Source organism: Chenopodium album, chromosome 5 (assembly GCF_948465745.1).
Source record: "Chenopodium album chromosome 5, dcCheAlbu1.1, whole genome shotgun sequence".
In the NCBI taxonomy this organism is placed as follows: domain Eukaryota; kingdom Viridiplantae; phylum Streptophyta; class Magnoliopsida; order Caryophyllales; family Amaranthaceae; genus Chenopodium; species Chenopodium album.
Genome location: NC_137838.1, coordinates 9104712 through 9121028, shown reverse-complemented (window position 1 = coordinate 9121028; position 16317 = coordinate 9104712). Strand labels below are relative to the sequence as shown.

The 16317-nt window shown below is 35.3% G+C and overlaps 3 protein-coding genes across 5 annotated transcripts; 2 read left to right on the top strand and 1 right to left on the bottom strand.

Moving 5' to 3' along the window:
• Positions 1 to 128: 128 nt before the first annotated feature.
• On the bottom strand, positions 129 to 1999 carry LOC145630348 (uncharacterized protein At2g34160-like). The gene is made up of 5 exons (XM_081682610.1): positions 1771 to 1999; positions 1075 to 1123; positions 795 to 857; positions 606 to 670; positions 129 to 516 (listed from the first exon to the last, which is right to left on the bottom strand). Exons 1-5 carry the CDS (start codon positions 1903 to 1905, stop codon positions 364 to 366), a joined length of 465 nt encoding a protein of 154 aa, XP_081538736.1. The 5' UTR covers positions 1906 to 1999; the 3' UTR covers positions 129 to 363.
• A 1116-nt stretch (positions 2000 to 3115) lies between these two features.
• Positions 3116 to 7329, top strand: LOC145630346 (1-acyl-sn-glycerol-3-phosphate acyltransferase BAT2, chloroplastic-like). Of its 3 annotated transcripts, none has more exons than XM_081682608.1 (8): positions 3116 to 3493; positions 3717 to 3775; positions 4042 to 4090; positions 4327 to 4506; positions 4584 to 4990; positions 5532 to 5633; positions 5958 to 6246; positions 6869 to 7329. In XM_081682608.1, the coding sequence occupies exons 1-7, from the start codon at positions 3415 to 3417 to the stop codon at positions 6171 to 6173; spliced, it is 1092 nt and encodes a 363-aa protein (XP_081538734.1). In that variant the 5' UTR covers positions 3116 to 3414; the 3' UTR covers positions 6174 to 6246; positions 6869 to 7329. The 3 variants fall into 3 exon arrangements, with proteins under 3 accessions (XP_081538734.1, XP_081538733.1, XP_081538732.1); XM_081682607.1 differs by having other exon boundaries at positions 6866 to 7329; XM_081682606.1 differs by having other exon boundaries at positions 6829 to 7329.
• Positions 7330 to 11676: 4347 nt separating this feature from the next.
• Positions 11677 to 13652, top strand: LOC145632544 (uncharacterized). The gene is made up of 2 exons (XM_081684911.1): positions 11677 to 12751; positions 13042 to 13652. The coding sequence occupies exons 1-2, from the start codon at positions 11677 to 11679 to the stop codon at positions 13074 to 13076; spliced, it is 1110 nt and encodes a 369-aa protein (XP_081541037.1). The 3' UTR covers positions 13077 to 13652.
• Positions 13653 to 16317: the final 2665 nt, after the last annotated feature.

Genomic DNA, 16317 nt, shown 5'->3' with positions numbered 1-16317 from the left:
ATCTCAATTCAGTTTATTGTATTTTACTCTTTTCAAAAGAAACTGAGTACATGTACTGATGTACAACTTGTACAACAAGTGATTTGCTCCCTTAAGAATCGTAAAGTTCTCGACAACATTATGAAAAAAAACTGAACAGAAAAGAAAGTGAAAGAATCAATTGAGGCTTATCATCTACTTCCTAAAATCTACATCTTGTGGCAGCGCCAGGGATTTTACCACAGACCTACTTACAATCATCTACCTACAGTGTTGCTTGAAACTATGCATGCTATCTACTACCCTATCAGTGTAAAACTTGCAGAATACTTGTTGTCGAGTATAAGATCACAGATGCAGTAGATTGTTGCATCAAAGACATGATCATCCTTCCTTCTTCACAGCAATATCAGCCTCGGTCTTTGAGTCGCTCTTCTTTGATTCATCTGCTGCCTTGGTTTCAGTCTTAGGTACAGGCTTTGCAATCGCATCAGCAGAGGTAGGAGATTTATCCTTCCTTTCCAGAACAATCTCAAGCTGCAAAATAACCAATAATGTTCAGAACATAGAATGACTAGTCATTCAGGGAAATACACATAACATACCAGAAGAGAAATTGATATTACCTTTGCCTTCTGAACAAGACGGCCCTTGCTCTCATCTTTCGAGCCAACAGTTGATGTCAGAACTTCTGTTACAAGGTGCATATTCAGGTTATTATTAGATATAAAATATTTGATATACAGGAACTCAAAAGATAATTCATAAACCGAGATGCGAATAACGTGCTGAGATGGTGGTAGAAGTAAGCTTACTCTTCTCCACTGCAACACCATTTGCCTTTAGAATCCCGGCAATAGTAACAAGAGTAGGAATAGCTGAGAACAATCAGAAAAATATTAGTCCGCAATGAAACAATATCAGAACACTATCATGCTCAATCATCCCCAATTTTTTGTTTGAGAATCATCATGTTTAGCACCTCATTGATAAATTTAAGAAGAAATCAGAAACAAAACTGTAAGAAATGTGATCAATCTTGTTTCAGAAAAAGCAAACACATCAAATAAAGGTGCAAAGAGTATGTAAATATACCCATTCCAAGAGCGGAGAGCTCGACATCATTGTACTGCTTGATGTACCTCTGCAACAACAAAAATCAGAAAAGTATCAGCACTGCAATTCAATTCAGATGTTATACATTGATCAGCAATAATTAGGACATTGATCTCAAAGAAATTCTTGAATGTTACAATGAAAAGAAACATGAAATCCAATTTTCAAGAAACAATGATTTTGCATACGTATAATTTCGGAATAAAATATTGACTCTAAATAACTTTTAACAATCATCATTTCTCAAGATAAATCACAAATTCGAACCCTAATAAAATGTAGATTATCAATAACAATCAAATAACAACAATCCAACAGATTTTCAAGACCTAAACTACCAAATTCAGCAAAACAAAAGTAAAAAATAATCCAAAATCATAATTCATGGATAGAAATCGTAAATTTAAACCAAAAATTAAAATAAAAAACAGAGAAAAATCAATCAGAAATTCGAACCATAATAAAATGTAGATTATCAATAACAATTAAAGAACAACAATCCAACAGATTCTCAAAAGCAAAACACAACCAAATTCAGCAACGCAGAAGTAAAAAAATCATCCAAAATCATAATTCATGAATAGAAATCGTAAATTCAAACCAAAAATTAAAATCAAAAGCAGAGAGAAATCAATCAGAAATTCGAAGCATAATCAAAAAAGAAGGAAAAATAACCTTAGCTAGGTTAAGGTAGAAGAAGAGAGGTTTCTTGGTGTTAGAAACTTGAATGCGATTCTTCTTGTGAACCTCTTGTTTGATCTTCAATGGTGCTGGTTCAGCTGCAACCATAACCAATACTGCTTGCGCCATTGTTGTCGAGCTTCGTTTCTCTCTCTTGTTTCTCTCTCCTAAGTTTGTTGTTTATCTCTCTATTTCTCAGGTTGTGAGCAAATTCTGGGAAGATGGAAATGAATTCAGTGATGTTGAAATTGATACGAGCTTCCCCTTTTTATAGAAGTCCTGAAATAGGAGAAATTATTTGGCCTAAAATTGACTTGACACGTGGTGGTTTCTTATTGGATGTCAATAGAAAGATTCTGTTGCTATTATGGGTTGTTATTTGCTTCCCGCCTCCCTTCCCAAAAACCGTTATATGTCATAACCGTCTGCGTTTCCTTTTCTACCCTTTTTCTTGAATTCTTGATTTTTGTAAGATCTTGATTCTTGAATCTTGAGTTCTCTATTTTGCTTTTCCTTCAAATTTATCCAATCACACAATACACCATAATCTACCAAACAAACCATTGATTAACTCGCATATACAATAATGTAATTATACTATAATGCTAATCCTAAATTTCTATGCTTGTTTGCGGATTTGTGATGGTAAACATGAAAATTCTAAACAAACTTATTACGAAGTACTTTTTACGGTTTATGTTTTTTAAAGTATATTTTACTGATATTTATGAGGTTTTTTACAAATTATAAATTCAAATTAACATCGTTTTTTCTTTATATATCATTGGATAGTGTCGCTTGAACCAATCCATTTAGGGGTAAGATTTTGTAAACATTCATTCCAAAATCGTAGATACCAGTATACCACCCAATAATGCCAAGTGTGACATAACATGCACAAAGTTATTGTGTGCTATGTGCCTATGCATCTTGATTTGTGATTGTGCTAGATTAGTTCAATTGTTTTTTGTGTCGCTTGTGTCTTGGTATAATCCAACATATTACTATCTTATATTCCAATCTTTTACCAAATATTTTGAGTATAAGGGTTAAAAAATTCGAACACATATAAACATAAGGAAAATGCTAACGAACGCCCCGAAGGCATTGGATAAGTTAGTTAAAAACATTAATTACACCGATCAACGTGTGATTTTATCATACTTTCCCAATTTAATACCACTTTAGGTAAGATTTTAAATGCTTAACATAAAACCAAATTACGGAGTACAACAATCAAAACATTATATTTATCCAAAAGACTATATTTCCTGAGAGCAATTTAATTAAGCAATCAAAATGAGACGGATGGTCAAAAGAACGAGAAAAATGAGAGAAAAATGTTCCTAATTCCTAAATAGGATAAGTCCCAATAAAAGCGGCAGAAACAATAGAAAGAGAGAAGCAATCCGAAAAAACAGAAGTAATAAAAGCCCAAATTCAGATATAATAAAGCCCACAATATCCTTAAATTACCGTCCACCTGAAATTATTGCCACCACCAACCGCCCAAACACCGGCGACTTTCTCAATTTTCCGTCACTAATTTTGGGGATTTTCATTGATTATTGTTCAATTTTAGGTTTCAATTCAATTGTACAACTTAATTAATTGGGATTTTCTGTGTTAGATTTGTTGATGAATATGATGATGGCACCCTCTCCTGCTATTATTGCTCATCTTCCTCTCGCAATTTCCCCCTTTGGAGGTCGTCAAGGTTTGCATTTAATTCTCATTTTACAGATTTTGGGTTTTCATTTCTCACCTTTAATCGTTAAATGAGAACCCTTTTATTGATTTCATTATTTTGCCACTTTTTCTGATTTTTTGGCATTCATTTCTTTGTAATTTTACTTGTTTCAATCAACAAAGATGGCAATTTTATGTGTTTGTATTAATTCTATTCCAAAATTAATTTGAATGTTTAATTGTGACAACAGCTTTATTGGGGTCATGCTTTTTCAAAAGGAATTCTCTCAATTCAGATAGTTTTCTAAAGGTTAGTGGAAGATGATACTAAGCTTACTTTATATGCCAACATTTTATGATTTTTATTTTGAGAGAATTGCCGATTTTGATGTCATAATATATGAAGATTTTGTTGTCAATTTACATTAGTCATGCATTATGTTTAGTTGTTTACAAGACATGCATTTGGACAGACAAACATCCAGAAGACCATTTATGATTTTGCTAATGAAATTGATGGATTTCCTTGTTTGATGAATGTAATTAGTTACATTTTATCTATTCCACATTTTTCAGTTTGGGGCTTGTGAAGGACATTGTTTGCGGTTGAAGAGGTCAATGAAATGTAAGGAAATTTTCCCCTTTACATTTTGAACCAGGCTTCAGTTGTAATTAAAGTATATGTTTGGTTTAATGATCGTTGCTTCATTAAAGTATATGTCGATGAAGTGTAATTATGACTGATGTTTGCATCTTTTTCTTCGTTGGCCCTTTAATTTTTGGTGAACAGGACGGTGTTTATAGTGATGTTGAAGGATTTTGCAGACAGAATCTCATACTTGCTTGCTTTGGTTATTGCAGATGGGGCCTTATGCTTCCAGAGTGTAGGTGCCTTTTGCTACTGTATTGACCCCGCTAAAAGGAATGAAAGGTTTCATATTGGCAGGGAATTAGGCTTTCTCGATAGGTCACGGAGACATATAGCAGCAAGATCAGATATTGTTAGAAATGGAACTCCTGAAGCAGCCTTACCCTTTTCAGGTTCAGAGCCTGTTTATCAACTTCTTTTATGCTTACATGTTTGAATTTGGTTTAATGATCGTTGCTTCATTTTGCAGAAGCTTCTTTTGGGCCCAAGGCTAGGGGAGTATGCTTTTATGCTGTCAATGCTGTAGTTGCCATCGTTCTCTTTGTTCTGATGGTTGTATCTCACCCTTTCGTTCTTTTATTTGATCGATATAGAAGAAGAGCACATCATTTTGTTGCTAAAATGTGGGCTACTTTATCTATTACTCCATTCTTTAATGTGGAAGTTGAGGGATTGGAACATCTTCCGCAGCCAGATACACCTGCGATTTATGTTTCTAACCACCAGAGCTTCCTTGACATCTATGCTTTGCTTACTCTTGGACGAAGCTTTAAGTTTATAAGCAAAACTTCGATTTTCTTATACCCTATCATTGGATGGGCTATGTATCTAATGGGAGTTATACCACTAAAGCGCATGGATAGTCGAAGTCAAATGGTAGGCATATTTTTGTTTAGTAAACAGTCTCTTTTATGCTCTTTCTTGCATTACTCTATCCGATTTGTTGTATTGATGGTACGGAACTTGATGAATAAGAGTAAAAATAAGAAGAGGTATCTTTTGAATAGGTTGCATGCAGAGGAATCATAACGCATAAAATGATATGGTTGGCATACTTTATGTATGCTTTTTGCAATAGAGAAATTTAGGATATTTCAAGGCAACCACAGAAGTTTAGATAATCTACTCTCTACTCAGAGAGCTTCACTGATTTGTTTACTGCAGAGCTGTTGATTTGCGCGAGTACCTTAGTTTTGATGAGAGTGAAGAATGCAAGCTTCTAACTTGTAGCTTGTTTATTTAGGCAGTATACACTGGTAGCTGGTGACTATGTATCCTTCTAGGGATCATATTGCTTTATACTCGTAGTTTATACCTTTGAGTTCTCTACTCACACAACATTTTCATTTTGGTTTTAGTGAGAAATATGTTAATCATTGGTTGTAGTAATTAATAGATTACTATTATTTGATTGTAGGAATGTCTTAAGCGGTGTATGGATCTTATCCGGGGAGGTGCATCTGTGTTCTTTTTTCCGGAAGGAACACGAAGTAAAGATGGAAAGTTGGGTGCTTTCAAGGTGAGATCTTTATGAGAATTCTGTCCTGATTTGGGAGATTGTAGCTAAATGGTCATTAGTCCATAAACACAGTTTAAATTACCTAAAGTATTAGCTGCTGGACATTGTTGCTGGTCTAATAGAAAAGCATCGGTGATTCGTCAGCTACCTTAAGAGTCTCAAATTGTGGTATTGTGTCTCTCTAGTTTTCTACTGAGGTGCTTACAAAGTTTAATTATCATGGATGTTTATGTCCTTGCAATTGAAGACTTATAAGAGAATCCACTAGCAATGCATAAGCTTCCACTTTGGTTTTAAACAATGTATCCATTGTTATATGTGTAGAAAGGCGCATTCAGTGTTGCAGCAAAAACTCAAGTGCCAGTTGTGCCCATGACAATAATTGGAACTGGCAGTATCATGCCTGCTGGCAAGGAGACATTGCTAAATCCAGGGTCTGTCAAAGTTGTAATTCACCCATGTTTGATGGGAAATGACGCGCAAGTATTGTGCAATCAAGCTCGGAATGTTATTGCAGACACACTTGAGCGGCAAAGATAATAGTTCCAAGTCATAATGTGGGATTTTCCTGAACCTTAATCACTTTACGGGTTGATGGTGCATGATGTAGAAGGTATGTGCCTTAAGTGCTTGTTACCTTGGGTCATGTTTTATTGTTTTTTGCTGTAATTTGTCATGTTTGTAAAGCAGTAAGCCTTTTGTTTTATTATTGTATTTCACTTTATATAAAATTGCAGTCTTTGGCTATGTTTTATTCACCTTTTAAAAATAATTTCAGAAAAAACATGTTCAGGTAAGTCCAAGACAAGTTTTGATACATTCTGATAAGCCACCCCTGTATGATTTTTCCGCTCCCATTAATTCATTCTTGTTACTTGGAGTTATGGCCCAACTCTCGAAAGTTTTCCTTTTAATTTATTGTAATAAGTTTGTGTTAAACACGTGTTGGGTGGATGATTTGCAAGTAGGTTTGATTGATAATTTGATATGGACATTATGACAAAAAAAACTAGTTCAGTCAAATGTTTTAGACTTTTAGGTTATGGTTAATGATATGGGTCCTCCTATTTGTAAGTGTTATCAATGATGGTTTTGATTTCTTGCTCTTGCTCTTAAGCTGCTTTGTGCTGCATCGATGAATGTTCTTTTTTCTGCACACTTTCTCATACATAATACATTGGTTTTTCATATACAGATTTTGGTGCCTAATTTAAGGCCTGTGTTCATTTCAGTAGAGAAGACATCTTCAGAAGTTGTAGTTTTCTTATAGAGGAATGGCTTTCTGGATAATGACAGCAATTGGCATCGAAATTGGATTAACACGGTTGTGCTTTGGAGAAAGAAGATATTTTCCACCTAGGAGTTTTCGCCTATTACTAGGATTTTCCACTCAGGAAATGGCTAGTTAGGATAGTAGTTTTTGGTCTGTTACTAGGCTTTCTACTCAGAAAAAGGCTAATTAGCTTTTGTAAATGTATTTTATAGCAGCTGTTGTTGTAGTTACGATTGAGGGTATAGGAATGTATAAGAAGTCTCCATGTAGTCAAGCGAAAGGGCTGTATTCAAGGCTTGTGATAAAGATGTGATGTAGGCGCAGCCGCGCTGTTGTGCAGAATTGCGGATTTAACACTTTTGTAAAAAGGCCTAGCAGGTCAAAATTTGTCAATTTAATTAGTAAAGGCCTATCTTTTGCTCATTTCCTCCTCTCATTGAAGCAAAATTAACTCTGCTTATGTATTATTTCCCAGTCTTTGATTATTCTCGATCGGGTTTTTTTTTTTTTTTTTGAACCATTCCTCCTGCTTTGCGTCCGCTTCAAAAATCCCTTTCTTAAACAATAAAATGTCAACCTTTGAATCATAACACTGCCAAGTATCGAATAATACTGTCGTTTAAGGTTTAGCATAAGTTGTACTCCGTAATTCTTTAGTTATTAATATAATACAAAGTTGATACTGACATGATATATTACTTGTATGAAAAAAAAAGTTACTGAAGTGACATGAATACATGATGCATTACAAGGTATGACAAAAGTTAGTGAAGTAATATGGCAATCAATGAATAAAAATTGCACCCTCAAATATATTATTAGAAATAGTTTCTTATAGAAATAACTTGGTACAGTATTAATTTTTGGGAGTATTCATTGAATTTGCATGAATAGATACATTGAGATTTGTTATTGTTTTTAAGGTTAGTAGTTAGAGAACCTCATGCTTTATATTGTTGAGTTTTGTTTTAATATAAACACTCTGTAACCCCCGACATTAAGCATTGGATTAGAAGGTAGCTTAATTAGCAATTAAGCATCCTACCTAACTACGCAATTCCCATTCTTTTGCCTCATAATTTGAGCCAATTAATAAAGATAAGCTTATCTTCTCAATTATTACATTCACTTTCGGCCTTCAATTTATTTGTCACTCGTCCAAAGGTGGAGATATTAATCTCCATTAATATATTTAACTCTAATTGCATCTTAATTGTATCACAAATAAAGACAACTTATTGTTCAAGGTTTTAAGTTGGTAGCTACTCCCTTTGTTTCTTATTACGGAGTATTTTGTATTCGTATTAGTTACGTTTTGATAGTTAGCACTAAGACAATTTTCTATTTTTCTTCTCAATATATAAGACATACTCCGCATTATATATTGTCATGTGCAATCATGTTTGATTCATTTAAATGATTACTTTATTAATATTCAATCGTTATAATTTTTATAATTAAACACTACAAAAGATATTAATGGCCAAACAAGTACATTTAGTAAACATGTAAAAAAAAATAGGGAGTCGAAGAATTTTATAATGCTAATGCTCGTCAAGTTAACAAGTAATAATAAAATATTATGTAATTAATACTTGATCGTAAATTAATCAGCTCAATCATTGGCCTTCACCATATTTTCAATATAAATACTTGAAGTTTTGCCATTTAAAAATATTCAAATTAGTGATTGGTCTCTCTTTATTCAAACTAATGAGTTGTAATTACTTAAATTTAATGATTGGTTTAATAACTTTAATTTCTATTAGGAATAAGAAAATAGACCAAATGTTGGTGGACCGGTGGTTGGTAATTGATTTGAATAGTGCTCAAATAAAAGTAAAGTAGTACGGAATAATAGGTAGTATAAAACTATAAATTGCAAAAGTAGTGGAAAATTAATTTGATGCCTAAAGTAGTAAGTGCAATTGTGCAAATGATTAAGCATACTCCCTTTTCTGCTTTCTATTATCTATGATAAGTTAATTATCACACATAATATAAACGAGAAGAGTTAATTAAATTACATGTATGAAGAAAATAGTAGACCACTAATTGTAAATAAAATGTAGTGCAAGATAATTACTAGTATATAGAAGTGAATGGAGGAAGATGAAACAGATACTTGTGGATGATCACACGTCTATAATAGAATATAGGTAGTACGAAGTATGAGTATTATTTATTTATTTATTTATATATGCAATCGAGTCCATTCTTTTGGAAAAGTCTTTGATTATGTTGTTTTATAATAATTAACTTGTCACTTTACTTTATATATCAAGTAAAGGTAATCTTTGCTTATTTAGTTCATCAAGATTTTGAGTCGTAATTTAAGTCAAATTTTGATTGATTGGAGTTCAAATATCTCACAAATTAAACAGGTTAAGTTAATCATCATGACACTGTCTATCGTAAGAGGGTTTCGAAATGTCTGCTATTACCATGTTCTATTACGAATGTGTTGCAAACTTGCAATCTTCTCGTATGCATATATTTTATTGCAAAGTGACATTGACAGATGTAGAAAATTTATTCCTAAAGTATCCTTTAGAATAACAACAAGCAAGTGAATAATTTCCTAAATCATGGGTATAAATGTACAAACTACCAACTTGATCATATATCCATTTACCAAAAAACAAAAATAAAAATAAAAAAGGGTTGGAATTCCATTAATGTCAAAAACCCAGGATTTGATGTCAATATCCAGGGTACACAATTAGTATTAATTGTGATTTGTGCAAGTAATTAAAGGACCCACGAATGAGTCTCTTAATAATAAAGAAATTGACAAGTTACCCTCCAAATAAAGGGAAATTGCAATTTGATTTTGAAACCGTAATCCAAGGATATCACATATAATATTAGTGCGTGGGTTGATATGTTATCATGCATCCCTTTCTTGTACTCCACTCACTTGAACTACTAAAGTTACAGCTCATTTCTATAACTTACCTAAATTAGTTTTTCTTTTTTACCCTCTCCTTAAATTAAAGGTACTTTTTCTTAGAGGATTTAATTTTGATGAAAAAGTTGGTAAGTTTTTTATTCTATAATAAACAACTAATCTTGCTCTTAAGTTAATTACAACTATTGTTAATTAAGTTTTCGATCTAATTACATTGTTATTATGTAATTACCTACTCATATTAATTTAGAATTTGTTAAATACATCCGGGTGTACCGTACACCCAGGTAATTTGCTCATTAATTTTTGCGCATTTAATAAATGAGCAAATTTTTTTTTTGCTCATTTGTAAAATGAGCAAAAATTAATGTGTAAATAACCCCGGCGTACAGAACATGCTCTCCTGTTAGTTATTTATGCCACTCGAACTTCTCCTTCTTTTCTTTACAACCCTAAGCTAATTAACCTTTAGCTTTGAAGCTTTCAATCAGATTGAGAGTGTTCATTTGTTGATCATAATTAAGTATGAAATTTAATTAGTCAGATAACCAAATTTTAAGGAAAATATAGATTCAATTACTTACATGAGATAATAAAGAAACTTCTACCATTCAAGTGATCTGATCTGATCACAATATTATCCAATTATGATGCTAGAAAGCTAGAAATTACGAATTTTTTCAAATCAAAATTATGTCATGCATTTATTTGTTTATTAGCTTAACACCAACTATAACATATACGAAGTATAATTTAATCTAAATAAGTCATGCATCCACAAACTTTGTAAAGAAAACCTGGCAAAACATTAGCATTATATAAATTTTAGCATAACATGTAGGAGTTTGTGTTACTTCAAAGGGACACAATTAATTAATATTGACGTACAGCAATTGGGTTCGTTGATTGTGATAAGAGACTATACATAATGGGTTAATTAAAATAATTAAAGGGTGTTAAGGCTTTATCAAAAAGGGTAGCAGGAATAATCAATGATAAACCTAATAAATATTGAAAAGAACATCTTCTCCTCCTATTCATTTTTTTTTTATCTAAAAAATTAACATACGAAGTATAATGGAGTATAACGTTAACTTAATTCTTATTGTACTGTCCGAATGAGTCACAAAATACAATTTACAAACAAAGACAGAGAGATTATTTAAACCTGTAACCAATCATACATATTAAAATAAATCCCTTTTCAATTTTCATAACGTTAATCTTTATTGTTCATAACGTTAATCTTCATTGTTATAAATCTTTTTCTCATATATAGCATTTTTAATGGGCGCCATGGCAACGACATTGTCGTCCTACCACATATAAATAGTGTATTAGTGATGTTAACACCGTCAAGGATAATTAATTAAGCTAAGTGGGTGTTGGAGTCCTGTAGACTGTAGTAGGTGAGTGTAGTAAGGTGCCAAAACCACTTGATAAACCTATATTAATTATTCATAATTTTATGGTTTAATAGAGATTATTATATAAAGTCACGTACTCTTTTTTATCCAATTGATCGTTATTTTGAGGCCCATTAACCTTGTTCTTTAGTTAGAGTAGTCTATGTGTTAGGAAAGATTAGGAGAATATTATTCATTATTATCATACAAATTGGTTTCCTTAATTATAGCCTTATTTCACTCAAGATAATTGTTAGCATATCTTGTGATATTATCTTAGGAAGCTATGTACTCTACATATATGATTTGAGATCAATGAGAATGGCTCAAGCTTTGAGCCCTTATCACTTTGACATGGTATCAGTCGCTAAGGAATTTTAATCGATAAAAAAAAAAAAAAAAAAAAAAAAAAAAAAAATTAAACACAAAGCAGAGACACAAAAACAGAGCACCATGGCTGGTGATGATACACCACCGCCTCCACCACCGCGAATTGACATTACTTCCCCGTATTATCTAGGTCCGCATGACAGACCTGGTGACTTCATTACTCCGACCCGTCTTCGTGGCGAAAACTATGATGAATGGGCTGGAGATATACAAACCGCATTGGAGGCGCGTCGAAAGTTTGTTTTCCTTGATGGAACCATTACTACTCCTTCTTCTCCGTGTACTCAAACGGATTGGAATACAATTCACGCCATGTTAATCTCATGGCTCATGAACACCATTGACCCGGAAGTGAAGACCACTCTTTCGAAATACAAAGATGCAAAACGTTTATGGGATACTCTAAAGATGCGTTTCGCTGTTGTTAACGGTCCACGAATTCAGCAATTAAAATCCTCAATTGCTCGTTGTGAGCAGTCCAAGACTATGTCTGTTGCTTCGTACTTTGGCAAATTAACAAGCCTCTGGGAAGAATTGAACAACCATGAACCTATAATCACCTGTTCTTGTTGTGATAAATGCACAGCAGGTCCTGCACATGAGAAGCGTCGAGATGTGGCTCGTTTACATGAGTTCTTAATGGGGTTGTGTTCTGATTTTTATGCTCAGACTCGCACAAATATACTTTCTCAGGATCCATTGCCTTCTCTTGACAGGGCATATCAATTAGTCACACAAGACGAACGAATTCGTCTCTCTACTCACGTTCCAGAGGAGCAGCCACCAGATGTGGTGGGGTTCGCTCTCCGAACAAGCCAGGGAAAACCGAAGCAAATTGCCTCCGAGGACAAACCTGATAAGTCTGGTTTGATTTGCTCCCATTGCAAGAAAACGGGTCATCTTGTCTCTGGTTGTTTCGAATTAAAGGGATTTCCGGAGTGGTGGCCTAACCCCTCCAAGCGTGGCAAGGCAGGTGCTAGGGGGCGTGGGCAGGCTCGAGCAAATGCTACCACTGCCGGGTCTGCATCAACCAATGCCGAGGGTATTGGCAGTGCTTCACACACGTTCACCGCGGATCAATGGAAGGCGATTGCCGGGTTTATTGGTAACACAAAAATTGCCGATGATCGTTTGAATGGTGAGTTTGATAATGCATTATGGATCATGGATACCGGGGCTTCTAGACATGTTACTTGTTGTGACAAGTGGCTTTTCGATACTCAACCCATCTCTAATTGCCCGGTTGGTCTTCCGAATGGCAAAACCGTTTATGCCATAAAGGAAGGCTCGGTTCGATTATCTTCGAAAATCATTCTTACTCATGTGTTATTTGTTCCTGATTTACGTTGCAATTTAATTTCGGTATCACAATTAATTGATGATACAAATTATACTGTCCAATTTAACTCAAATATGTGTGCTATACAGGACCAGTCGAGGGAGCTGATTGGAACGAGTGTTAGGCGAGATGGACTATTCTACTTCGAAGGAAGGGTTTCTGTACAACATGTGGCTACTTCTGAGTCGTCTGATATGTTAGAACTGTGGCACAAACGTTTGGGTCATCCTTCGGAAAAAGTTGTTAAGCTTCTCTCTCCCGTTCAAAATTGTAAGGGTAGTTTAAATAAAGCATGTGAAGTTTGTTTTCGTGCTAAACACCCTAGAGATAGTTTTTCTATTAGTGAGAATAAAACTACTAGAATTTTTGAAAAAATACATTGTGATTTGTGGGGTTCTTATAGGCATGCATCGTCTTGTGGTGCTCGTTATTTTTTGACAATAGTGGATGATTTTTCCCGTGCTGTTTGGATATATTTGCTTATTGATAAAACTGAGGTGTTTCGTATGTTTATGTCTTTTGTGGCAATGGTTGATAGACAGTTCTCTCAAACAATTAAAATTGTACAAAGTGATAACGGCACGGAATTTAATTGTTTGCGTGAGTTTTTCAATGCAACTGGCATATTATTTCAAACCTCGTGTGTAGGAACCCCGCAACAAAATGGTAGAGTAGAGAGGAAACATAAACACATTCTCAATGTAGGGAGGGCTTTGCGTTTTCAGGCTAATTTGCCGATTTATTTTTGGGGGGAGAGTGTTTTAGCTGCTGCCCATTTAATTAATCGTACTCCCTCTCCTCTTTTGCAAAATAAAACCCCCTACGAAATTTTGTTTGGCACTCCTCCTTCTTATACTACTATTCGTACCTTTGGGTGTCTTTGTTTTGCCCATAATCAGAAAACTAAGGGAGACAAATTTGCCAGTAGGAGTCGTAAATGTGTGTTTGTGGGTTACCCTTTTGGGAAGAAAGGTTGGAATTTATTTGATCTTGAATCGAAAGAATTTTTTGTATCACGAGATGTCAAATTTTTCGAGGATATTTTCCCATTTCTTGATCCGACCTCATCCAACATTGTACCAGAAAAAATTGTGCCCATGAATATTCCTGTAGATTTTGATTTTGTTGATGTGACTTTGGATATTCAAGCTGAAAATAATTTGGGTAATGAGGTGCAAGTGGAGAATAAGGCTACATTATTTAATGGAGAAGACAATCATGCTACATTATTTAATGGAGATGAGTTTGACGTGCTTTCACCACAAGCACAAAACACATCAGATTACTCCACGGGCTTCCCGCGGCAAACTGATGCTCACCGCAGGGAGGCCGCGGAGCTTACTGCTCCTCCCACGCAGCAGCCCGCAGTTCAACAGCTCCTCCGTGAGCCTTCTGTCCACTCTTCAGCAGCTTCGGAACAGCACACAAGCATCCCAACTCCATTAATTCAGCCCCAAACAGCAGCTCAAGAAGAACAGTTGGGTCGGGGTATGCGTGAGAAATTTCCCAATGTTCGGCACCGGGATTATGTGACTCACACGGTCCTCACTAATAGTCCATCATCTTCATCTCCTAACACTCCGTCTCCAAAGCATCCCTCAGGTACTCCTTATCCTATAGCGCATTATATTAATTGTGACAGTTTTTCTCCATATTACCGAAATTTTATTGCAGCTATTACTTCTGGCAAAGAGCCACGATCTTTTAAGGAGGCTATGAAGGATGCAGGTTGGAGAAAATCAATGCAAAATGAAATTGAGGCTCTTGAAAAAAATGGCACATGGACAATGGAAGATCTTCCACCTGGCAAGCGTCCTTTAGGAAGTCAATGGGTGTACAAGATCAAATATAATTCGGATGGGAGTATTGAACGTTTAAAATCCAGATTGGTCGTCTTTGGCAATCATCAAAAAGAGGGCATTGACTACACCGAAACATTTGCTCCTGTGGCTAAAATGGTCACTGTTCGGGCTTTTCTTGCTGTTGCAGCTTCTAAAAATTGGGAGCTTCATCAGATGGACGTCCACAATGCTTTTCTCCATGGTGATCTTGAAGAAGAAGTCTACATGAAACTCCCCCCGGGATTTGAGTCATCGCACCCTAATAAGGTATGTCGCCTTAGAAAATCCCTATATGGCCTGAAACAGGCTCCTCGATGCTGGTTTGCCAAACTTACTTCTGCTTTGAAGGCATATGGTTTCTTCCAGTCATACTCAGATTATTCTTTGTTTACTTACACTAATTGTCGCACACAAATTAATGTGCTTGTGTATGTTGATGATCTAATTATCTCTGGGAATAATTCTGCTGCTCTAAGGGCATTCAAGGCATATCTCAGTGACTGTTTTCATATGAAAGATCTTGGCACTCTGAAATATTTTTTGGGCATAGAGGTTGCCCGTAGTTCTTCTGGTTTGTTTTTGTGTCAGAGAAAATATACTCTTGACATTATTTCAGAGGCAGGATTATTAGGTTCAAAGCCCGCCGATTTTCCTATGGTACAAAACCACAAGCTTGGTCTAGCAAGTGGTCCCGTACTTTCTGATCCTGAATCTTATCGCAGACTTGTCGGCAGGCTGATCTACCTTGCAGTCACTAGGCCGGATTTAGCCTATTCGGTCCATATTCTATCTCAGTTCATGCAGGAACCAAGGAAAGAACACTGGGAAGCAGCTCTGCGAGTTGTTAGGTATCTAAAGGGTACTCCGGGCCAAGGAATCCTGTTACGATCTGACAGTGACCTCACTCTGCAGGGTTGGTGTGATTCAGACTGGGCTGCATGTCCCTTAACACGCAGATCTTTGACAGGATGGCTGGTGTTTCTAGGCCTCTCGCCTATCTCTTGGAAGACCAAAAAGCAACCTACTGTTGCTACTAGTTCGGCAGATGCGGAGTATCGTTCCATGTATGCCATCACTTGTGAATTAAAGTGGTTGAAGGGTCTTCTTTCGAGCTTGGGTGTACATCATCCCAAAGCTATTAAATTGTTCTGCGATAGTCAGTCAGCATTGCACATTGCAAAAAATCCGGTGTTTCACGAACGAACAAAGCATATTGAAGTTGACTGTCACTTTGTTCGAGATGCTATCATAGATGGTCTCATTGATCCCTCCTATGTTCCTACTCATGTTCAATTGGCCGATATCTTCACCAAAGCATTGGGCAAATCGCAATTTGAACATCTCCTTCCCAAGTTGGGCGTTTTCACTCCACCCGCTCCAACTTGAGGGGGGGTGTTAGGAAAGATTAGGAGAATATTATTCATTATTATCATATAAATTGGTTTCCTTAATTATAGCCTTATTTCACTCAAGATAATTGTTAGCATATCTTGTGATATTATCTTAGGAAGCTATGTACTCTAC

Coding starts and splice junctions, on each gene's coding strand:
- LOC145630348 (XM_081682610.1), bottom strand. CDS start 1,905: ATGGCGCAAGCAGTATTGGTTATGGTTGCAGCTGAACCAGCACCATTG. Junction 1,124..1,770: donor TCTACCTTAACCTAGCTAAG/GTTATTTTTCCT, acceptor TTGTTGTTGCAG/AGGTACATCAAGCAGTACAA. Junction 858..1,074: donor GCTCTCCGCTCTTGGAATGG/GTATATTTACAT, acceptor GATTGTTCTCAG/CTATTCCTACTCTTGTTACT.
- LOC145630346 (XM_081682608.1), top strand. CDS start 3,415: ATGAATATGATGATGGCACCCTCTCCTGCTATTATTGCTCATCTTCCT. Junction 4,091..4,326: donor GTTGAAGAGGTCAATGAAAT/GTAAGGAAATTT, acceptor TGGTTATTGCAG/ATGGGGCCTTATGCTTCCAG. Junction 4,991..5,531: donor TGGATAGTCGAAGTCAAATG/GTAGGCATATTT, acceptor ATTTGATTGTAG/GAATGTCTTAAGCGGTGTAT.
- LOC145632544 (XM_081684911.1), top strand. CDS start 11,677: ATGGCTGGTGATGATACACCACCGCCTCCACCACCGCGAATTGACATT. Junction 12,752..13,041: donor TGCCGATGATCGTTTGAATG/GTGAGTTTGATA, acceptor TGTGCTATACAG/GACCAGTCGAGGGAGCTGAT.